Source organism: Bidens hawaiensis, unplaced genomic scaffold (assembly GCF_021521415.1).
Source record: "Bidens hawaiensis isolate Kalapana, Puna unplaced genomic scaffold, B.hawaiensis_p1.1 tig00034162_1, whole genome shotgun sequence".
Lineage (NCBI taxonomy): Eukaryota > Viridiplantae > Streptophyta > Magnoliopsida > Asterales > Asteraceae > Bidens > Bidens hawaiensis.
The window spans coordinates 91797-117273 of record NW_027495882.1 but is presented as its reverse complement, the minus strand read 5'-3'; the positions used below and the strand labels follow the sequence as shown (position 1 = coordinate 117273).

The following is a 25477-nucleotide window of genomic DNA, read 5'->3' as shown; positions in this document are numbered from 1 at the left end:
AGTCGCTCAACGTGAGGCGTTGAAAGAGAGACAATTGGAAAAGGAGGGACTTTACGGCAATGAGAAGAATTTCGAACAGCGCGTGGACGAAATTCCTTATTTCAAAAATCGGATTTGGATCCCGACCCTCCATGACCTTCGTGAATTAATCATGGACGAAGCGCATAGATCGAAATATTCCATACATCCGGGATCGGAATAGACTATTGATAATACGAATATCTGAAAGAATCTTATTAATGGCCGAGTTTGGAGAAAGATATGGTTACGTATGTTGGTGAATATTTAAGTTATGCAAGAGTTAAGGCGGAGCACCAGAAACCCTCTTGGATGTTACAATAACCGGAAATTCCCGAATGGAAGTGGGAGCAAATCACGATGGATTTTGTGACACATCTCCCTAAGACGTCCCGAGGACATGATGCAATTTGGTTAATCGCGGATCGATTAACCAATCCTCGCATTTCATCCCACTCCATGACGATCACCACAATGAATTATCGCCCAAATTCATGATGGTGAAATGGTATCTCGTCGTGGAGTACCATTTTCAATTATCCCAGATCGAAATAGTCATCCTACTTCCATTATTGGAAGGCGGGGAAGGAAGCATCGAGAGCTCGAAGCTTTCTATGGGTGAAGTAATTATCACCAATTTGTTAAATTGAAAATGGGCGTCACTCAAGCCATAAGATTTGAATCGATTCGAGAATCAACCAATCGGATTTATAATATTTAAGATAAGTTGAAAGCAGCGAGAGATTGGCAAATGATTTATGCCAACTTTCAAAGGAAACCATTGTCACTGGAAGGAGGTGACAAGGCATTTTTAAGGCATCACCTTCGAGAGGTGATATAAGGATTGGCAAAACCGAAAATAGCTCCTTAATATATTGGACCTCATGAGACTATCTCCATGATTGGTCATTTAGTTTATCGATTAAAGTATTGTAGGGGCTAAGTACTATACATGATGTTTTACCACGTATACGGATTGAAAAGTACCTAAGCGATGAGGCAACGAAAGTACTAGTAATGGAGGTACTCATAGAATACATGCTTGATATCATAAATAATTCCGTAGAGATAGTAGACGGGAAAACTGAACAGTTTGGACATACCAAGCTTTATTGATTAAGATTAAGTGAAATTCACAGCGAGGACCAGATTATACCTGGTAACGCGAGGGTGAATTCTGAAGGAAAAACCCCCCACCATTCTCTCGGAAGGAATAGTGGGCGTGTAAAATTTCGAGGACGAAATTTCTTAACGGGGGGAGAATGTAACGATTCCGACGAAACCAGGGATACCCTAACCGGCAGACGGTAGTTACGTTATATTTAATGTCGGGTACATGAATTACCATAGTAATTATACGAGAATACATGGTTCACTGTATTGATTGTACGTGAATATATAATTCATCGTATTGAATATGCGATTAATCGATCGATAGTTATTGAAACCCGAACGAATCGAGGGTTCATTTATAGACGATATCTATAATATTTAGTGATTTTACGAAGCATTAATGCTTCGGGATAAGTAAAGTACGGCACAGAAAAAGAATTTTCGATTTAATGGTACGTCGGTACGTTAAACGAAACCTTTAATACCAAACCGAGCAAGAGACGATCGATCAAGCCGAAAAAGATGCGCAATAATTAATAATATGATGTTTTAAGTTAATAAATGTCATGGTTTAAGTTTTTTAAAGTTTTAAATCGGTTTTATATAAATTTCATTTTTAAGCCGAAAAACGACCGTTTTAGCCTCGTTTTAAGCCGAATTAAACATTTAACCGAAAAACGAAATGAACCAGATTATCCAAAACATTATCCAGATTGCCGAAATCCGAATGTGTGGCTAAGAATGGAGAGGTGGGTCCCACCTTACCCCCCTATCAATCCCGATCGGACTCAAGGGTCTCCTTTACCCTTATTATTTTTTTTCTCATCGAACATCCAAGTTCTTCATCTCCTCTCCACACCAAGATCCAAAAATCCAAAGTTTTAGCAAGAAAACCAAGGTAAAAATCGTATTATTTACGTGTTCATCCTCGTTTCTTGAGTTTATTTGCAAGAAAATGAGGTTTCAAAGATGAAAACCGATTCTTGCATGATCAAGTGATGTATACGGGTTATACAAGGGATCTTGGTCCAAGAAAGGAGTTAAACGAACCAAGAACGAATTTTTACGGTTTAAACTTTAGTTTTGAAGCAATAACCGAAACTATAGTGTAAAAGACTTGATCGTGAGTGTAACTTGCTTGGTATTGTGGTATGTTGGTTGTAGGTTCTGTATTTAGTGGTAGATAAGGCGGAAAGACGAGTTTGTAGCTTGTAGTGGCGGAAAACGAAAGGTATATTCGGTTTATGTTCGGTTATGGAATTTTGGACAGATTGTGGATGGTTTAGATTTGGGTCATGAAAATTTACAGGGATGTTTTTCACATAAAAATAAGAGTTCTGTGAAATTTTGGTAATTTTTGGACAAAGGATGAATATTTGGTGAATTTAATGCTCGGTTTTGACTAAAAATGGTGAAAAATAGTTAAATATCATGAAAAATTCTGGAAAATTCCAAATAAGCTTTTTATAACATGTATAAGTCACACACAAAATTTTAGGTCAGTTGGAGAAGTCTAAGTAGGCTTTTCGGTTAAACGAGTTCTAGGGTTTTCTGGCTCGGTTTTGGTGAAAATGGCATGTAAAAAGAGATTTCGGTTCTAGAAAAATTACAGGGGACTATGTGGATAGCAGGGGACATCCAGGAAAAATTTGGGATTTTTCTAAGGTCTTTTGGTATTTACGACATATTTAGTGTTTAAATGGTGTTAAAAAAATAGATAAATAAATATTAAATATAAAAATTAATTCTGGAAATATTTTTATAAAATTCCCCACTGGAAAAAAGTGATTTGTTTAAAATTTCAAGATTCGAGATTAAACGGATAATTATTTGTGCAAAAACAAACTTTTAAGGTTTAAAACGCGTAAACCGGTAAAGTTCGCCTAAACGAACTGACTGGTGTATAAAAACCCTAAAAAGGGACTATTTTCATATAACTGAGTTAAACAAGTAAAAATAAATCATCTAAAAATAATTCGGATAATTTGAGTAATTTTAAACGATTTAACAGTTTCCGGTGCACTAAAGACGGAAACGGGTCCCGCGGCCAATCGGGGCGTCTAAACCGAGCTCTAATTTCACAACTTTACTTAAATTATCAGTCAACCACTATTTTCGGGTCGTGTGTGACCAAACTCATTTTTGAAACGTAAAAACGGATAACCGTGCTAGACACGCAAAACGTGGAAAACAAACTAATAGTAATTTTGACTGTAGAACTCTAAACGATATCACAATCTGAGTCCGGAGAAGTGTTTCTGGGTTAACATTGCCCCCGGAATGGGTACAGTACTGGGTTAACAGTGTCCCCAGATGCCCCTAGAAGTGTTTCTGGGTTAACATTGCCCCCGGAACGGGTACAGTACTGGGTTAACAGTGTCCCCAGATGTACCGGTTAACACGGTTAAAGCTATATTAATAGTGATTGTATAGTAACGATCGTAGAGATCATATTACAGATTGGACGTGTAAACTGATAATGACTGTTGTTACCTGCTTGCATGTGATAAGGTGAGTTTCACGAGCCCCTTTTTCTGAATTGTTTTTAAATATTTTCTTGGGGCGGAAGCATGTTACTACTGAAATGTTTAAGTACATACTGAACGCATGGATTTGCGTGGATATATATATTTTTTATTGTACGGGAATCGTACGGAAATGTACTAAGATGGTAATTGACTGAGTAGCTAACATTCTAAGGCCCCGGAACACGAGTGATTAACTGAAAGCCGGTAGAGTGTGGATAGTACTATTGGTCTGACAAACCCAACTGGTCCGGCATGGATTTGCTGATGTTTCCCAGCCAGTTGCACATGTCTATTTTGTTGTTATTTATTTTGCTATGTAATGTTAGACATAGCGGTTTGGGACAGGTCCGTGGGCGGGGATATGCCACGGGGGTTGTGTGTGATAGTCAGAGGTTTCACTTGTGGGCTCAGCATAATTACATCGATAATATTATATTTTGATAATGATTTATCATGATTTACCCGAATTGTGAAACTCGCCAACTATTCGTAGTTGACCCATTTTCTCACATGTTTTTCAGGTACAATTAAGATGAAGTGATTGCTTACGTGCTAAGTGCTTGATGTGTGTAAGAATTGCGTGCGGGATGTTAGGATACATTATAATAAATAGAATTATGTATCGTATTGTATGATGTGTGTATCACCTAGACGGTAATGAAATATGAGATAATGTAATTTGAAGTATATTAATGTATTCAGTTTTCTTTATAAACAATGTGGTTGATATCAGAGATGTCTGTTGCATCCCGTTTACGTTTCCGCTGCGGTTACGGGGTGTTACATAGAACGAGATATTCCGTGTAGATCCGGCTGGGAACCTACAATTGGTATCAGAGCGTTTGCTAGTGATTGTGTGGTTCGGGATTATCACACGGGTGTAGAAATCGTTCCGTTAGACTATTCGCGGGACGAGTTTACGTTAATATACCGAGTTTTTGTGTCTTACTCACCTCCCACCATCAAAAACAACCCATTACACCTTCGTTTACCTCGCAAAACGTCAAAATCAAACCTGCAAAAACAATTGTTCATCAGGCGAAGTTGCCGCTACTGTTTGTAGGGTTTAGGCGAAGATATAAGGTTAAGCGAAGTTATTAACAACTTCGCCTACCTCACAAGTTCGCTTATCTTAAGCGAAGTTTTCTACAGGCGAATTTAAAAAGGAGCGAAGTTAAGAATTCAAGCAAAGTTAAGACTTAAGCGAAGTTAAGTTTAACTTCGCCTACAGTACTGTTCAGAATAAAATTTTTATTTTTGGTTTCTTTGAGTGCTCGTTTGTATTTCTTCCAAAGATGACTTCTATAAATATCACGGAACTGGTGAAAATGGAGGTGGAAGCAGGTTCAGCTACTAAGGCACCGAAAATGCTTAAGGGAACCGATTTCGTGGCTTGGAAAGATCGGTTTGAGCAGTATGTTAAATATCAAGATGCTAAGATGTGGGTGTGCATTCAAGATGGATACATTCCACCAACGGCTTTGTATGAAGGTCGTGAACAAATTAAGAAATACAATAAGATGGAAGAGGAAGAAAAGAAGATGTATGAGGCTGAAAGCAAAGCTCATGCTGCGATAACAATGGCTCTTCCACAAGAGATTCTTCACACCTTCAGGAAATATAAAACCGCTAGAGAACTATTGGAAGCGCTTGAAAACCGATTTGAAGGTAATGTGGGGATACGTGCATCCAAGATTAAGCTACTCAAAACCCAATTCTCGGTGTTCAAGTACTTGAAGAATGAATCACTTGATTATATCATCACAAGATATTATCACCTGATGACCGAACTCAGCAATTATTCCATTGTTTACAAAGAAAAGGAGATCGTGGAAAAACTCCTTGATGCTCTCCCACCGAAATGGGAGATGTACACTATCTTGATGAGAGAAGATAAAGAGTTTGCCAACATTGACTTGGAAACAGCAGTCAACAAACTACGAACTTTTGAACTTAACATGGTTCGAAAAGAGACACCAACTGATCAGGTTCAGGATCCGGGAATGTATGGTGCAAAAGTTAATTCAAGTTCAAGTTCGAAGTCAGAATCATCTGCTTACTACTCAAAGGGAGACTCGAGCTCTAACTCAACTCATGATGGTCTTGTAACTCTCAACATGGACGGTGATGTGTGTTTCGTAGCTGGTGGAACAAACACTTCTAAACCTCAAAAAACAAAGGGTAGTTTTTCTTCTAGTGTTCCGAACAACAACTACTCTCAGATGCCCATGAGTGTTAAATCTGCTGAACAGCAGTTTGCTCTCTATGCATCTTTCATTGCTTCGTACGAAAATTACATTAAAGGTAAAATTGTTGACCCTGCAACTTTAGAAGAAGACTATGATCAGATCGATGCTGATGATCTGGAGGAAATGGATCTGCAGTGGCAGATGGCGATGATAGTAAGAAGAGTTAAAAGGTTTATGAAGAAGACTGGTAGAAAATTCTTTGGTGAAAGACCAGGGTTTGATAAGTCAAAGGTTCGGTGTTATAACTGTCAACAGAATGGACACTTTGCTAAAGAATGCACAAATGAACGAGTGGAACGTAGTCAGAACAGGCCAACACAACCGAATGGGGGAAGTAACGAGAATAGGGCTATGATATCCAGACAGAACGGGGGATACAACTGGAATCTGCAAGTTGAGGAAGTGTTCGAACAGGCCAATTTGGTGAACATCGAAACTGCAGGAAGTGAGAAAGTAACTGGAGAAAATCAAGCTTACATGGCAGAAGTGACAGATCAGCTCTCTGAGGTAAGTTCTAAACTCCCATGTACGAAATGTGAAAATCTGTCTGAACAGTTGAAAACAATAACTGATCAGTTTGTTAGTTTAGATGCTCAATTTAGAACATTAAAAGAAGATCATTATTACACTAAAACTAGAGAAAAAAATTACACGGTAAAAATAAAAGCTAGTGAGAAAGATATCAGAAGTCTTAAAGCCAGTCTAGCTGAAAAAATACAAGTAATTGATCTTAGCTATGAAGTGTTAGAAGAGAAAACCAAACTAATTGCTGAAAGGGATAAACAGATAGCTGATTACCAGGTGAAAGTGGTGGAACTAAACAGAAAGCTTGAGCAATTTAGAAATTCCTCCGCAATACTTGATCACCTCGTCAGTGATCAACGTTCCCCAGTTAAAAGGGGAGGAATTGGATATTCTGAAGTTCCACCACCTTATAATCATAACTATACTTATGATCCTAGTAATCAGAAATCTGTTGATGTTGAAATTGGTCAGACAGTTCCTGTTAAAGTTACGATTAAAGATCCAGAAGTTAGTAAAAGCGAAACCGGTAAGCCTGTTTCGAATGTTAAGATTTCTGTTCCTAGTTCTGTCTCATCAAATTCGGACAAGACATCCGAGTCTAGTGAGACAAAAGAAGAGGCTGTGTTACTAAAACGTGGAGAGGAATATAAACCAACTGAAAAGAATTCTCCACTAAACCCGTATGTCCCACCATATGTTAGACAAACGAGCGGTAATGCACCCTCAACATCTAAAACAACTGTAAGACGAAAGTTGAACACAGGAGCTGTTTCAGATGCAATCAAATAGGACACCTGATTGCTGATTGTCCTCTGAATCAGAGATTCAGAGGTATGAGGCCTTCGAAAACTGAGAGTAGAACTAACAGTAATTACTATAATGGTAAAAATGAAAACTCATCAAAGTTCAGATATTAGACTAATCCAGGTTTTCAAAGAAGTCGATCTCAGTTTTTCCCTGTTAACAACCAAATCATTAGTTATAATTCATTTAATTCACGAATGTTTGGATGGCCTCATAGTCAATCTACTAGAAGGTATCCTTTCAGGACTTACAGAAATCATTCTAATACTAACTTTGGACAGCCAAAGTACGGGATGCCTATTAACAGATTTAATCGACCCAAGACCAGTAGGTCTTGGGTCCCCAGATTTTAATCCTTTGCTTTAATCGTGCAGGAACAGTTGAACAGGGCTGCAAACAATCTATGGGTTGTGGATAGCGGCTGTTCCCGGCACATGACGGGTAACAAGAATTTGTTACACGAATGGAAACATGTTCAGGGAGGTTGAGTAAGTTTTGCTGGAGAGAGTGGTGGTAAAATTACTGGAATTGGAACGGTGACTAATGGTAAAATGAAGTTAGAAAAGGTGAATTTTGTTGAAGAGCTGAAGCATAATCTGCTGAGTGTATCTCAAATCTGTGACAAAGATTACACTGTGCACTTTACCAAAAATGAAGCAATCGTGCTGTATCCTGGTTTCAAGATACCAGAGGAATGGATAGTAATGAAGGCTCCAAGGGAAAAGAATACATATGTTATGGACATGAGGTCGACTGAGATGGCAACAGAAGAATCATGTCTTCTGTCAAAAGCAACTGAATCGGAGTCCGAGTTATGGCATCGAAGAATGGGGCATATACATCTTCGAAAAATGAACTACATTGTCAAGAATGGGCTGGTGCTTGGTGTTCCCTTGAAAAATTTCAACTTTGAAGACCAATGCTTATCGTGCAAAAAGGGAAAGCAACACAAGAAATCTCATCACACCAAGAAGGTTAATTCAATAGTCAGTACCCTAGACCTACTTCACATGGATCTCTTCGGTCCCATGAATGTAAAAAGCTTAGGTGGAACATCATATTGCTTGGTGATAACTGATGATTTCTCTCGATATTCTTGGGTATATTTCCTGAAGACAAAGGATGAAACGGTTCAGTTGGTAATGAATTTGATTACCAAGGTTGAGAATATTATGGGGAAAAAGGTTAAATACATCAGGACTGACAATGGGACAGAGTTCAAAAACTATCAGATGGAGGTATGGATTTTGGTTGCAAAACCGAAGAATGTGCATGCGATTAGCACCAAATGGGTTTTCAAATGTAAGAGAGATGAGAAAGGAATAATCATAAGGAACAAGGCAAGGCTGGTTGTAAAAGGTTTTAATCAGCAAGAGGGGATCGACTACAATGAAGTGTTTGCTCCTGTGGCGAGATTGGAAGCGATTCGATTGTTTTTGGCATTTGCTGCACACAAGGAGATGAAGGTGTTCCAGTTAGACATGAAAAGTGCGTTTCTTAACGGTAAGTCGATGAGGTTGCGTACGTTGAGCAACCTCCGGGTTTTCCTGACCCAGACTTTCCTGATCACGTGTACAAGCTAAGTAAAGCGCTATATGGGCTACATCAGGCCCCTCGTGCCTGGTACGCAACTCTATCCGATTACTTGCTTGAGAATGAATTTGAAAGGGGAAAGATCGATAGCACACTGTTCGTTAAGAGAAATGGAAGAGACTTTCTTCTGGTTCAAGTCTAAGTGGACGACATCATCTTTGCTGCATCAAAAGTCGCCATGTGTCAGAAATTTGAAGCCGTCATGAAAAAGAGGTTTGAAATGAGTGCTATGGGTGAACTAACTTTCTTTTTAGGACTGCAGGTTGATCAGAAGAAAGATGGGATGTTCATTCATCAGACTAAATATGTCAAGACGTTCTCAAGCGCTTCAAGATGGAGGATAGCACTCCATTTGATACTCCAATTTGCGTCAACCATAAACTGGGTGCTGATTCAGACATTGATGCAGACGTGGACCCCACCCAATATCTGGCAATCATAGGTTCTTTAATGTACTTAACTGCATCTAGACCTGATATTATGTTTGCAGTTTGTCTTTGTGCTCGCTTTCAGGCAAACCCAAAGGAATCTCACTTGAAGGGTGTGAAGAGGATATTGCGGTATCTCAAAGGCAAGCCTAAGCTAGGGTTGTGGTACACGAAAGGAGGAGACTTGGAGTTAGTCGCCTACACGGATTCTGATTATGGAGGATGCAATCAGAATCGGAAGTCAACAACAGGTGGATGTCAGTTTCTTGGAGGCAGATTAGTGTCATGGCAGTGCAAGAAGCAGACCTCAGTCGACATTTCTACCTGTGAAGCAGAATACATGGCAGCATCGAACTGCTGCTCCCAGGTTCTTTGGATACAACAGCAATTGCGCGATTACGGTCTGAATTTCACTCATACTTCTATTTGCATAGAAAACACTGCTGCTATCTCAGTAACTAACAATCCCGTAAAGCATAGCAAAACTAAACACATTGACATCTGTCATCATTTTATACGGGATTGTGCTGAGAAGAAATTGATAGTGCTCGAAAAGGTTGATTCGTTAGATAATTTCGCTGGTTTGTTTACTAAAGCGTTTGACAAAACTCGTTTTCAAAACCTTGTTGAGCTAAATGGGATGATCAATCCCGAGTAACCGTGTTTTTCGTTTTTTACTTGTAAAAAAAAAAAAAAAAAAAAAAAAAAACATCACTATTGCTTAGAATTATGTCGGTTGCTTCAGTTTGAATGACATATCTTCGGATATGTTTGGTCCTTATTTCTACCTGTAGAGTATGATGATAGCCATTAACCAGATGACTGAAAGTGACCGGGGCGGTTTATGATGTGTTTTTATTCTTTCGCTGAAAATTAGTCGTTCATACTTAGTTAGAAGGACACATACTCGTATGTGGTCGGTCCAGCTGATCCATTGGATCTTCAGGATAGCCGTTTACCTGAAGACTTCGACTTGATCGGGGCGATAGAAGTTGAAATTTTTTTTTTGTGAGATGAAATAATTTTTCAAGTCTACTACTTCGTAAGAAGTTTCTTTACTATGTTTAAAAGAAAATTGATCCAACCTTGGAAAGTGATAGACAAACTGATTCTGTGCGCTTAACTAGTGAAGTTATTAGGCCTAAAAGAGTTTAGAACAGTCATTGTATGTCATGGTAGCTTTTTATGGTGCGTAAAAATAGAAGTGATACTAACTAAATCTCCTCGATTTTACGTGGAAACTCCGTAAGAGTTGTGCATGTCTCCATATATATCTTTCCGAATGATAGGCAGAAAAGCGATTACCCAGTCATACACGATCCCGTGAGTGTTCTGATTCCCGAGAAGATGGTGTGTCAAGAAACTGCAGTGATCCAAATTCGGGACTTGCAGTAGTTTACTTGAAGCTGTGTAAATCTTATTATTAAAAAAAATAAAAATAAAAATTATTATGTGTTACTAAGACATTCTAGAGCTTATAATGTTAATACTTCTCAATCAAGATTCAAGAAAGAAAACGGGAAGAAGACTCTACAGATCGACGTGTACTTACAATTTAATCAGACACTACGGGTCGAGGTCAACTCGGGGTGACTTGGGGAAAGCCAAATACGCTTTGAGAATAGATAGGAGACATCATAATCTCTGATGTGTTGCCCATTTATATTTTGAGCTAAATTGAACCTAACCCGTATCACAGAGCGATGAAAACCATTTTAAGTTATTTACCTGCTTACAACCTGTTTCTTTATGTCATAATACAGCTGAACATGGATCTGTGTGACAGTCACTTAATTAGTATGATTCCTGTTCGGATCTTTTCTAAAACTTGGTAGTCCCTGTCGAGACTGAAATTTGATCCCGTGTACTTTATTTTTAAAATTTATTCTACTTATGTAGTTGTATGATTTTATACCTGGTTACTTGGTTCTTGATCGGATCAGTTAACTCTTTAAAGGAAGTTTTAAAGGTTAATGGCATAATGTTCAATTTATAAGGGTCTGTTTGGTAAAGTTTCATATTGATCGAAGTTGAGGGAAGAGGCGAAGTTATGGGACAGGCGAAGTTAACCCTAACTTCGCCTGTATAACCTTGACCCTATATAAAGAAATTTTTTTTGGTCAAACTCATTATTATTTTCTAAAACCGGCGAACTTATCTTCCAGTAACCTAGGCGAAGTTATATCTCGAATCACATCTTGTTGTTTTTCTCAGTTTCTAATCCGATTCAAAGGTGTGTAGTGTCATCATATCGTATAATCACTGACAATGGCGTTAATCAAAGGTCGTTTTGATCAGTTACTGACACCGTTCATTCGAAACCTCAACACCCGCTTTTCAAACTTATTTTCACGTGGTCGTAATCAACTTGATCGTCTAGATCGTCTCAAAAACATGTTTTGGTTGAGTCCGCAATCTCCAAATTGACCAAAATCACTTCGTTTGAACGTCTAAACTGTTGCCGATTCATATTCAGGCGAAGTTACAGTTTAGGCGAAGTTATCCTTAACTTCGCCTAAGGTTTAACTTCGCCTGATATTTAATTATGTAACAGTATATGAGGCGAAGTTGTGGTTAGGCGAAGTTATCATTAACTTCGCCTGGCCCTTTTAATTTTTATATTAACTGTTATCAGGCGAACTTAAAGTTAAGGCGAAGTTGTTCCCAACTTCGCCCCACCCCTAACTTCGCCTTTACAGGATAAATCATAACTTCGCTCATGGTAATAGGCGAACTTGTGATTTGACTTGACGATTCTCTAACTTAGACTGTTTTTGTTGCAGAAATGGCAGCTGTTGCTGGAGCAGGTGGTGCTGGAGGTGACGAAGGAGGAGAGAACAATCGGCAGTTTTTCCCGGGGCATAACATGTACATTACTCTGGACCCGGATGCGAGCGGTGTTGATGATTTCCGCGAAATCATCACGTTTCTTATCCGCTCGCGTATCTTCCACGCTATTACTACAACACTGCCTATCTCTTTGCCAAACATAGAAGATTTCTGGCAGACAGTGGAATATGACTGTCGAGTCGAGCCCCCGGTTATGCGTGCAACGGTTAACAATCAAATAGTGCAGTTCTCATTTGAGCAAATCAGGGTGGCTTTGCAGTTTGGGGATGAAACGAGAGACGATCCTACAGACTTCGTGGCTCCATTCAGAGATGGTGCTTTTCTGAGAATGGGATATTCTGGTCCATTGGGAGATACTCAAAGACGAAAGGGATTCTTGTTAGACCAATGGCGATTTCTTATGCACGTGATGATCGTGTGTATGTCAGGGAGAAAGGCTGGTACAGATGGAATGGGTGCGACCATGCAGTTGGCAATGACATCACTGACTTACAATAAGCGTTATAGCTTTAGTCAGATGGTGTTCTACGAGATAGACCGTCAAAGACGAGCGGTGGCGCGTGAGAGATTTCTGATGTATCCAAGATTCCTTCAAATGATCTTGAATCATGTTGCTCCCACGTTACCTCAGCGCCCCCCGATTAGATATGTGGAGAGTGTAAGCAAGAGGATCTTCGCTCAGTGCAGATCATCAAGTGCGAGGAGCAAACCTGAGCTCCGTCCTCGACATACTCCATTATTTGGGTACTTGATCAATCCAGAGTATGTCCCAGCTCGTGGGGAAGAGTTTCGGGATCCGGCACCACAACAGGCTGGAGCACCTCAACCACCACTTGAGGTACAACAACCTTTACCTGCTGCTCCTGTTGTGGCACCGGAGGAAAATGTAGACCTTGAAGTTGCGTTTGACGGTCAGGGATTTTTTGATATGGATCGTGTTGACCCTGAGGAAGAGGTACAGGTCTCGGTAGCCCGGGTTACTAGTGTGAATGTTGCTATGGCAGCTACGACGGAGGCTGATTCTGATTCTTCAGATGATGATGTGGCTGAAGCTAGACGGATTTTAGTTACACAAGAAAGGATTCATGGGAAGAGGAAGAGAGACAATGATGACAGTGATTCGGACTTTGAGGAATATTTACATCAGTTGGTCCGTAGATCGAGAAGGGAAAGGGCAGGTGCAGGTTCGGGAGCTGGTGAGAGCTCAAGGGTGGTTCGTTTCACTCCACCCGCACGGTCTGGTATGACTATAGTCCCTACACCATTGCCAGTTACAGGGCCAAGCGCCACGGATGTTCCCGTGGTGACTACCTCATCTTCGTTTGGCATACTACCCACTACATTCCAGCTCTCGGCTCTGGAGATTGTGTCCTTGCCACCTCCAACTCTTACTTCATCGGAGGTCGTAGCAAGGTTTGTTGAGTCGACAGTTGTTGCTACTGCAGGGTTGTCGGTTACGATACCACCTGCGGTTACGTTTCCACCTGTTTCTGAGGTGCCGGTTACATTGGGAATCCCTCCTCCGTACACTCAAGACATATCACATCTGAGGTTTGATTTCGATGCAACCCTATCCGACTCGGAAAGAATAGCAGCGCTTGAAAGGGTCGTGGCAGAACAATCAAGAGTAAATCTTATCCAGACCCATGCTATTCAGCGCCTTGTTGCGGAGAATCATATTCAATCGTCCCTCCTGATCGAGCATGGTAAAATAATTGATGCCTTGAAACAGTTCTTGGCATCTCAGGGGGAGACGAGCTGTAAGGGTGACGAGATGAGGACAAAAAAGCGTAACGATCGAGACGATGATCCCAATGCATCGAAAGGTGCAGGTGGAGAGCTGCCAAGAACTGAACAAGCTCTTGGGACATCCACATCTCAGGGGGAGTCAACGAGTGCAGCTGGCGGTTCAGGGGGTGATGATGTGGTGGTTGTGGATGCTGAGGAGATGATGGATGATGATATTGTAGGTGACGACGATGTGTTACCGGTTGAAGAGATTGAGAAGATTGGGGCTGAGATTGTCATTGATAGTGAGATTGAAGAAGGAGAGATTGTGGAGGAGAACGTTGAGCACGAGATTCCGGAAGTTGATAAGTCAGATATGGGAGGCGATGAGACGGAATGGGAGGAGCAGCCAAGATGGAAAGAAGGCTACGCTCAGTGGTTCGTAAAGACTAAGAAACCGGCGGTCCCTACTATGTTCAAGAAAAGTTACAACATCAGGGGTTATGCTGAATCGAAAAAGGGGATTATATGCTGGTTATATGATGAGCAGTTGAGGCTTTTTGCGATTAAACGGTATGATGGGGTTCAGTATTTCAAGAGGTTGTTAAGATCGTTGAATACGTTGCCTGAGTGTGAAGTGAAGGACTTAGCCAGGTTGGGGTTGATAAACAGGAGTGATAATAACATGACTAGGATCATTGGGAAGATAGTCTGGAAGGAAAGCATAAAGGAGAAAAAGTTCGAGCTGTTGAAACCACAGAAAGGAAAGATCGTTGAAGACAAAGATAGAGGAATGAGAGCAGATGGCAAGCCTTGGATGATAATGAAGTATAAGCCGATCCGGTGTCTAAAAGAAGTGCCGATGAAACAAATGCCCAAGGATGTGCTCAAAGATCTAAAATGGTGGTACGTTGATTGTGAAACAGCTGAAGTAGTAATGGAAGATGAAGATGAACAAGAGCTGATGAGAGTATATGATCCTATGCATTTAGTGAATTTGTCTCAAGCTGATCTGCAGGTGCTGAACGAGAAAAAGATATTTTACATTCCTGCTTGGAAAGAAGAAGCAAAGAAATATCAAAGAGTAGTTTCAGTTTGTGTACGAGAAGGCGTTCATGCTTGAAGATGGAAGATACAAGAGTTTTGGGATTACGAGACACGTGTTTGAAGATAGAGATATGAAGCTACCGCCAAGGGGGAGTCTGTTGGTACATGATGTCAGTAGTTCAGTATATAGTGTCTGTAATCGAGTTAGTATGTTTTGTATTTGGATTTAAGCGAAGTTGTCTCACAAGTTCGCCTGATATGGGCGAACTTGTTGAACAAGCGAAGTTAGTTACAACTTCGCCTAAACATGTTAGGCGAAGTTGTCGTATGATAAATACGGATAGGTTACGGCTTGTTTGAAGAAGAAGTTTAGAATTCGTGTAATCAGTGATCGGTGTACCACGTGTTTCTAGTTGCAATACAACGTGTTCTTTGTTTATTGTAACGTGTGTTTGATTGTGTTTAACATGTATCGTCTTCTACGCTCGTATCGTCTTACGTAGGGATTCCGCACCTACGTAGAACGAGATATTCCGTGTAGATCCGGCTGGGAACCTACACTAATTTGGTTACGAAATCGTTGTTGTTAATTTTTGACCAAAACAGTAATGTAGAAACTCAAAATTCTTACTCTAAGTTTAATAACTTTGGTAACAAGAGGAAGATAATCATGATAGAAATTATAACAACAAGGATGAGGATCACGGTGATGCAAGTACACTTTCTCGAGCTCCTTTGCAACTCTTTAGCTTCTACTATTTGTTCGACCCCAAGCCGAACAAAAGAACTTGCATGCGCCACGTGACTTTCAATGTCGTTCAACTGTTGTCCTTGGGCCTCTACTAGCGCGGCCATGTCCAAGAAGATCTGGTGTAGCTCAATTAGATTTTTCTCAATTTCAACAATTGCATCATGCCTTTCTTGAATTTCTGAGATTGTGTCCATAATTTGTCCTCTTCCTTGATCTTGTATTGCTTTTTGAAGAAAATCTTCACTTTTTCCACTAGAAATCAAGTTATCAATTACTTCATCATTGGCTTTCTCACCGGTGATAGTAAAGTATCTTCTCCCAATAGTCTCCTTATATTCATCATTTATAGTTGTCCGTAGTTCTTGAAAGTCGTCCATCATGATCTTAAGCTTCTTACCCAAACCACTAACGACTGAAGTGCGTGTCCGATCAGCTGATGAGCCAGGCCCACAACCCGGGATCTTTCGATGCTCGGCATTAGACTTGTCAAGGGCCTCTAGCTTTCCCTTAATGACCTTCACAATCTTCAACAAGTGAGTAAAATCCGAATCCATCTTAGATCTAAGCAATTTCATCTTATTGGCATCTTGGGCCATCTTGCTTTCCTCATTTGACTCTTGTAGCTTCTTGTAGAGCTTCTCAACAGCCATCATATCATCCTTCACATTCTCTACATCATGGAAGAACTTGTCAAGGTTGACTGTTTTGCGCCCAACACCACCGCCAGTCTCCATGTCATCAACGTATGCTTGCCTCTTTAACTCTTGATATTGCTTGAAGGAATTGGAAAATAGATCATTCATATTGTACGTCTAGAAAGGAAATTTGGGAGGAGGGATTTTTAGTTTAGCTTCTTCTGAAAGAGTTTTTAAACAAGAATTAAATGGTGATATTGGAGATCCATTAACATTTACGATCTTATAAAGAAAGTCAACGACTATGCACCAACATCTTTAAAATAATAAAACGTATTTTATAATCTTGTAACTACAAAAGACTTCATCGCAATAGCATCCTAATTTATTTTGTTTACATGTATCAAGCATAAAAAACAATGTAATTGCAATGGTTATTATTATTATTATTATTATTATTATTATTATTATTATTATCTACAAATGTTATTTTTATTTATTTCTTTATATGGTTATTCACATTGTATTTCATGTCATATTCATGATAGCTGATTCATTAAAATCTGGATATAAATTGTGTAATGTGACAATGTCTATGGTTAAATTATAATACATAATTATAAAATAACAAAATAATTTTAAAAAAGTAAATATTTTCTATTCAACTTAAATCAAGTTTCGTTTAACAAAAATCATTTAGGGTATATGGTATTAGTAGCCTTTTATTGGAAAGCATGTTCTTGATTTTGTGCCAAGTATATATTATGTGCCATCACTGAACAAACGTGGTTAGCACTAGGGCCTTCAAATAATCAAATTGTTCATACAAAGACAATAAGGAATCAAATACGAACTCCACCCTTGTTTACTGATTTTCTAAATAACTAATTAAAATCTGTCAACCGAATTGAAATGTAAAGCAACTGGATTTATATTGAAAATTTTCAAATGAACGGGATTTTAAAAATTGGAATAAGCCAAAGAAATTTGAATTGGCAGAATTGCTGATGTATTTGGTTGACGAAATAAACATACTAGCTAGATTTGTAAATATATTAAAAAAATTGGAATGTGGTGGTAGAGGTGGTCGTGGTGGCGGTTGCACTATGTGAAGGTTTCGGAAGTGACAATTGTAGTGGTCGTGTGGTGGCAAGATGACGATGAAAGTTGTGGTGGTGTTGGTGGTGAGGGGTTTACAATTTCAATAGTTTTATTGAATTCAAGATGCTTTGAAAGAAAATGTTAGAATTCTTTTACTTGTAAAAGGAAGTCATTCCCATCCTTATTCTACAATGCTTGGGCTGCTCAAAAAAACTTCGCTCGATAAAGCTCGAATAACACAAGATAAAAAAACTTGATTTAAAATGACCTGAGCCAAGCCGGCTCATTTTTGTAACCTAGCCTAGCTCAGCTTGGCACATGACTCGCTCTTAGGCTCGTTTGACTTCAAGCTTGAGCTTGAGCTTAGCCGAGCTGCCTTGTTTAATTTCAAGCTCAAGCTCGAACTCACGCTGACTCGACTCATTTATAGCCCATGAGCTGTTGACCATCTCAAGTTTTTTGATGGGCCAAAGTGAATAATTTAGGGTCCATTTTATTTAAAAAAATGTTTCTAATCCTCTTGTAGGTTACAATCCTAACATCAATAATCTCAAAGTCCAAATTATCTACATATGACCTTTATTTCAAGAATTTAGGACCCTAGGGGCTCAAAATTTGTATATGTTCCAACATATTCGATTGAATTCAAACAAACAAACACCCGTAGTTAGCATTGAGGGCGGAACCATGCAGCCCCTTCTTTATGAGTCCCTTCACCAACACTTGACCACAACACCAATCGTATTACAATAACCAGTTAAATGTTTTGTAAAAGCAGTTAATTTGATTATATAGTTACATAATATGTTTGTATGATTGGTACTAAGTAGATATATATCAGATAATACTTGTAAATGGTGGATAATTTGTACCTAATATTCCAAACGTTCATAAATAAACATCAAGCTCAACAAATAGTGCAATATTTATGGATCAAGATCATGCCTAAGATCAATTGACCCTTAACATTGTAAAAACCGTAATCTGGTTGGCCAGGGATTTTAGCGCGACCATATATTATCCATCGAAAATGGTTCAGATTACACCTTTCTTATCCGCCTGGTTTACAAGGAGAATTTTGGATTTCTTATTATATACACAGGCAGGCAAAATATTCAAACTTGAAGTGATCATAGACGATGACCAAACATTCAATTTACCTTAAAATTAATTTTATGAATTGAGCTTACTTTCCAATTGCAAGCTGCATAAACACCTGTTGTCTTTGCTCATCTGATGAATCCATGGCCATAATGCTACGCCTTAAAATTATCTCCTGAATCTATTTAAGCACATGATTTGAGAAAGAAATATATATTAAAGCATAAATTAGGATAGTCAAATAAGTAGTTGAAATTAAGTTATAAAGTGATCAAGAAATTAGTTTTTACCTCTAATGATGAAATGATCCTTAAATGCTCAATGCATGCTTCTAGCAACAACTTCTCCTGAGTTACAACCTCTGCTAGTTCCGAAAGTATGGCCATGGTTTCATGAGTCTATGTCAAATGATTTGAAATATTAAGATATTAGTTAGATAGCATGCGAATTGAACATAACAAACTAGGAATACATTATATATAGCTAGCTTACAGTCGGAGAAACTGAAGACAACACCGACTTGATTGAGTCAGCCATATCCGACGTGTGTTGTAAAACTGTTGTAGCAGATTCAAGATCCGCCTATCCAATCCATATAGTAATTGTACGTACTTTTGAGTTGTTGACTTTACAAAGTCATAAGGAATTTTCATTAGTTGTTAATTAAATTACCTTGGCTCCTTCATTAACTGGTATCATACAAACAACTGCGTGTAAATAGTCTTTCATTACAGAAACGTCTAACATGTGTCTCCTTTCAATTTCTCCCCATGCCTCCAACATTTTAGTCTGCACAAATTGGTATTCCATGATTAGACATCATCGTATCATTAAACCAAATGTACAATCGATGACACAAAAGTTACTCACTTGAGAATGTAGGATCAAATTGAGCTTCATTTCTAATTTCTCTTTCTGTAGTTGCAACCTTTTTTGTACCACTGATTGCCTCAACTTTGCCACGCTTTCATATCCACATAATAACTTGTTCTATAACAAAAACATACACTTTAAAGAAGTTCAATAATTTAAAAACGAGTCATCTATAATCCCACACCATGTTAAACGGCTGCCCGGATAGAAGTCGGACGAGCCATCCAAATTGGGCCAAGACGTTCAAACTAATAATTTTCAAAGATGACCACCAATGACGTCTAAATATTGTTTAAACGACCGTTATGACCAATAATTTTCAAGGTTTGACTTTTTTTTGGTCAAAACAACTTTTGTGAACGGCTGTTTGATGTGAAATAAAGTTGGGGCGGTATAGCCGTAGCACGGCCCTTAAAACTTAAAGAGTAACCTTTTGTTTACCTCGGATTGAGCAGCTAGGTAATCATGAACATGTTGTGCTCTAGCATTCGCATACCTCCATCGCATCAAACTATTCTGCAACATTCGCAACTGATGAACATTCTCCATATTCGTACCAGTACCTGTACCCAAAGGAGAATGCAGCTTCGACGACCCTCTTTTCTTACCCTTAATCAAATCCAGACCAATATGCAGAATATTCCTTTTACTTGAAGTAGGCGGTTTTGAGCTAGAAAACGAGGGTGGTCCAAACCGCGATGGCGAAGACTCCCATTCCGATCTTGGAGAAGACGAGTTCACCCTTTTCATGGTGGATTTGATCGTAGAAATCTTTGGAGAATTAATATTATAATTATGCATGGATTTTCTAGAACTCAATGTAGGCGCCATATATGACGCCGGAGAGTTTCTACCAACTGTTAACGGAGAACCTTGATCAGTACCATCCGTAGTATTATCCGATACACCATCCGATCTCATCTGATAATATGACGATCTTCGCCTAAGCGCGTTTTCGTCAACCGATAATCTCCCAGGAAGTATAACTTCATCTGTTGATTTTGCGGACGATGGAGATGATATAGAAGAAGATGAAATGGATGGTCTTCCGGTATATATAAGTTTTAATATTTTATTTTTGGAAACTTTCTCCGAATAACTTTTTTGTCTGCTAAGAACCGGCGAGTTTTCGGATCGTTTTCGTGTTTCGTGATTGGGAAGACTGGTTGATGAATTGTGATGGTTATTGTATTTTGATGCGGAAGAAGGCCAAAGCCCGCGAATGAATCCGGTGTGTTTTGGTTTAAGGTTGTGGTGGTCAGGTGAAAGAGTATGGTTATGGTTTAGTGGTGGTGGTACGGTGGGTGAGAGGTAACGGGAGTTGACTTCTCGGGACTTTTGCCGGCGAGTTTGACCGGAGAGCATGGTGGTGTGGTGTGAAATTTGAGTGCCAGAAAGTTGAGAAGTAAAACAAACATTCCGCTCAAAAGGTGCCGGCTAAACGGATAATAATAAGCCGGTGGGTGGTGAAATTACTTGATTGTCCTTGTTGGTTGTACAATGTTTGGTTTAGTGTGAGGGGTAGTGGTGGAGTTTCACTTGGTTTGAATGTTAATATAGAAGTGTATGATTTTGAAGTTTTAAGAAGCCGGCGCCTCGTGCTAAAAATCAGCCAATGAGAACTTACCACGTGTATATATTTTTCACTTGAAGGGTAATTCTCAAATTTGAAGTTAAGTTTTGTCAAATTCGAATTTGTGAATTTTGTTATGTTTAGGCGAATTATGCTCAATATGGCAACATTTAAAAAATGATTTAAATTTAATAAAGTTATAATTGGTGATTTAGCTTAAGCATGCATGTATGAGAAAGGTAACAGGATTTGAATGTTTAGTCAAAACCTTAGTGTGATAGCCAACTAAAAACTGTTGACATGTTTGTTCACCCAGCCATTATTTTCTGTTCTTAAAACTGTAGTGAAGCTTTCAAGGTTTTTAATAAAATGGTGACAAGCATAAATCAAAGGAAAAAATCATATGAGCTAACCATTAATGGCTTTGATGCTAACTAGTAACTACGAATGTGTTTGGTAAAAAGCACTTGAAAATATAAGTTTTCTCTTATTTATATGGTAGTTATTTAACTATTAAGTTACGTAACATGTCCTTCTTGTCGAGAGCTTGGCAATTAGCTAAAATGTATACAAAATATAATTAAACTAGTGATGATATATCGACATTCAAAGTAGCAAACTTACTATGAAACTTGAAAGTAGCTCAGAGGTCTCTTGTTCATTAACATACTTTTTCACTACTTATTTTTTCTATAAAATATAAACGGTCAAAGACAAAAAATAAATAAATAAATAAAGTAAAAAAAAAAACTTGTTTTATCTTAGATTTGTGAGCTTATTGCCGCCAATACAACTAATGTTTCGACAGAGTATCATGAGAGACATGCGTGCCATCAAAGTAAAGACATGAAATTTGTTTTAAGGAAATTAGGTTTAATAAAAATCCTCAGCCAAATAACGCTTAGTTGTTTGATTTTTACAGGTCAATCACCGATTCACCCGTATAAACTCTCTGCTTTATGCTATGTTTAATTTATACTTCATACGATTTGTTTTTGTAAATAATATTCTGTCCTATTGCTTCCAATAAAAAGGATAGTATATATAAAGGGGAATAGAAATGTTTTCTAACACTATACTTAATACATAATTTTATAATTACTTAATTCCAGAAATAAAGTTCAGAGTATATTTCTACCAATCTCTGTTATGTGGAAATGAAACTAGTATAAAAGGGATTTTAAAGTCCTGATACATCACTAATAAGTAACATCATGATCATGACCCATACAGTATACAAAAGTAAATTATACACTAGACTAAATAACATAAACTTTTAACGACAAACAAAAGCCCACCTAAAATCAGTGAAAATTGCATCTTTCCAACATAGGATGACTGTAATCAACATATTTCTCCCACAAAGGCTTGTATTTTTCCATTCCTATTTTCAACCAAGGTTTTGAGTTCCCATTAAAGTGTAACACAGCTCCACTTTCAATCACCTTAGGTTCAACATTTGTATACCCCAAACCTAGTACATGCCACTTGGGATCCAGAGGCTCAGTCAATCCATAAAATGTAAGTCCAGGCGGCAGTGTCCCAAGCTTCCACAACGTCTGGTCAACGTTCTTTTCTTGCCAGTAATGGTAAATACCAGTAACATTTCTTTTCCTCCACTCAACCAAATCAAACACATTCATCCCAAAAGCCCATCTGCAAGCATCCGGATCAAAATGCGATCTTATTAACGGATGCGAATAATTTAAATACTTGTGATATCTATGAAACGTCTCCATACATGTTTCAACTGCACCATTAACATTACCTTTTAAATCAATACTAAAAAGACCTGATAAATCCTTTTGAACCACGACATCATCGTCAAGAAACACTAGTTTCTTCAATGAAGGAAAGACTTCTGGTATGTAAAACCGTAAATGATTCAACATCGATAGATACTTAGGGTTTCTAAACTTAATTGGAGTTTTCCCACCATCATTACTTCCAGAAAAATAATAACTTTGGGTTTCAGAATCTTGTAACTGTTTAAGAACAGGGACATAAGAGGCGTTTAACCAGGTGAAATCTTCAAACTTTTGAACATCAACAGTCACCCCGCGAAAACTATTCATAGTAAACCATGCTTTCATTGCAGCATAGTTGACCTCGTCAGTTACAAGATGGAACACTAACCTTTCAGGGCGTAATGAGTTTGAAGCTGTTGAATTGATCACAACCGACGTGGCGAGAATGTTGTCCGAGAAAACACAGAAATGATAAAGATCGTTGTCTTTTAATTTCATGCTGATTTGCCCGTTTCTTGAAAACTATTTCTGTAAATCTGGTTTCTTGAACCATTCAGTTGTCAGACGGACACCAAGACAGTACAGGCTTTTAGGGACTTCTTCAGCAGCTATTTGACCATATTTGTTACTTTTATCAGTGACAGAACTCATTTGTTCTTCAAGATCTTGGATCCGGGCTTTCAGTCTCATGATCATTGTTGAGCTGTCATAATGAAGCTGCTGGGCTTGAAAGAGTAAAAGCGCCATGTCTCTAACAGCAGTCTCTGATTCTCTAAGTGTTAACGGAGACCGCCTTAATGCAGCATTTGAAAGAAGGATCTGAGAGTTGCGGATTTGAGCACTCAATTCCCATGCAAATTGTAGGTTGTTGCTTTCTTTAGCAATCACAACAAACGCTTTTGCTAGTGATATTTGATCATTCAGTTGCCTTGTGATAGAATCAGGATTCAACATTTCAGCAGTCACATTAAGACCTTCTAAGGCTTTATCATTCCTGTATGAACTCTGCATAGCACAAGGTACAAAGTATGAATGTTAAGTGAAGTTGTTAACTCTCGTACCTTCTATTAACAAAATCTTAGAACTTTTTTTGGACTATATTCTTCATTCAGAAAGAGTTAGTACTAGAAAAGAAAAAAAATCACACCCTAAAATCTAAATTGTAGCAACTAGGGCTGTCCAAACTGCTTGATGGTTGCTCGAAAAATGCTCGTTCGGTTCCGGCTCGATTCGGTCTGTAAATGAGCCAAGCACGAGCAAAGGTACGCTCAGTTCGGTTCAGTTGGCTCAAATACATATAGACACACGCACACACACAATTTTTTAAACCATGCTAAACTTTCCCTCTTTTCCGTCTTCTTAGTTTCATTTGCTCGCTCCAAGTTTTCAGGTTACTAAAAGTTTGTTTTCAGGTACATTATATCCAACTTCAAACTTGGCTCATATAGAAACATTTAAAGTGAAAAAAGAGATAATGCTCGGAAACTCGCTCGATCCTAAATCGAAAACTGCTTGAAAAATGCTCGTTTAATTTTGACTCGGCTGGTAAATGTGCCAATCGGGTCGGTTCGGTTTGTAAAGCACTTAGCTACAGGGTGCAGATGAATAAGTTATCTCTTGCCTCATCAATCCAGATTCACTATTAATATGTTCCTTTGATTAAGAGATGAATTAATTAATATTACTAATGTTACAATCACCAAAATTAGCAACATTTTAGTAATTTCATTGAATTCAACCTTGTGAACAGCATATAATAATAATAATAATAATAATTATGCAACAAGAAGATGCAATTGTGATAATAATTAAGAACGATTGAAATGACCTTAGACAAGACGGATCTGGGTCTAGGTTGAGTGGTCTCAAGACTTAATAAAACAATCAACATCAAAACCGCCAACCCACATAATGTTAACCAGAAGACATTCGAAAACCGCCGCCTCACTTGCCGCCTGAACTCCGGCCTTTGTCTTCTCATTGTGTTCTTTCTATCTACAACTTTTTTAATTCAAATCCGCTACCGACAAACTGAAATCTGATCGAGGTTTTAAGCGGTAACTGAAACTAGAGTTTGATCGTGTGAGATTTTTGGGGCTGGGTTTGTATCCGCCAATGTGTGAGGAAGCACTAGCAGCGGTCGAGAGAGATCTAGTTGACTGCAATGTTTAGATTGGATTACTGATATGGTCCTTCATGTTTTTCTAACTTTCATTTTTAATACTTTACCCAACGTTTTACTGGATTTAAAACCAGATGGCGTTATAAATAATAAAAAAAAATATAACAAATAATTCAAATTTTTAGAAAATATTTATAAACAAATTTGAGTTGTAAATAAGCCGATTTATCATGAAATATTTCAAATTTAATCACCGAAAGTTACAAAAACTATTTGTTAAGACCTGATGATCATTTGGTAACATGCCTAGTTAGCACAACCATAAACATTGTGCCTTTATGTGGTTGTCTCATCGTGGCTAATCGAGTAATCGTCACTTACAGCATTGCTATTAAGGCTGCTGAATTTGTGGCTTTTTTCCTCTTCCAGTGTAAACTTGCCTTGCATCAAGTTGTTACAAATAATAAGAATGTGAGGCTTTATAGAGAGAAGGAAATAGGGGATGGACCTATCTTCATTCAACCATTCTATTTCACTTTGTTTTTATCTTTTAAAACTAAATATACCAATTTTTCTATTATGTGGTAGTTATATTAGTTTTCTTTAAACCATACGTCACATTCTCATTGCATATTTGCACTTTATTTTTAGAGGCATTTACATAATTTATTAAGCGTTTTAATTACATAT

The 25477-nt window shown here is 38.3% G+C and overlaps 1 protein-coding gene and 2 pseudogenes across 2 annotated transcripts; all 3 read right to left on the bottom strand.

The window, feature by feature from the left end:
• Window positions 1–15510: 15510 nt before the first annotated feature.
• On the bottom strand, window positions 15511–16452 carry LOC143585751 (syntaxin-125 pseudogene; annotated as a pseudogene).
• A 2104-nt stretch (window positions 16453–18556) lies between these two features.
• On the bottom strand, window positions 18557–20709 carry LOC143585748 (QWRF motif-containing protein 3-like). The gene is made up of 6 exons (XM_077067458.1): window positions 19786–20709; window positions 19342–19461; window positions 19144–19260; window positions 18964–19053; window positions 18762–18869; window positions 18557–18652 (listed from the first exon to the last, which is right to left on the bottom strand). Exons 1-6 carry the CDS (start codon window positions 20707–20709, stop codon window positions 18557–18559), a joined length of 1455 nt encoding a protein of 484 aa, XP_076923573.1.
• Window positions 20710–22148: 1439 nt separating this feature from the next.
• On the bottom strand, window positions 22149–24653 carry LOC143585750 (putative galacturonosyltransferase 10; annotated as a pseudogene). The gene is made up of 2 exons (XR_013144593.1): window positions 24494–24653; window positions 22149–23670 (listed from the first exon to the last, which is right to left on the bottom strand). The product of XR_013144593.1 is annotated as a putative galacturonosyltransferase 10 (transcript).
• Between the last annotated feature and the right edge of the window lie 824 nt (window positions 24654–25477).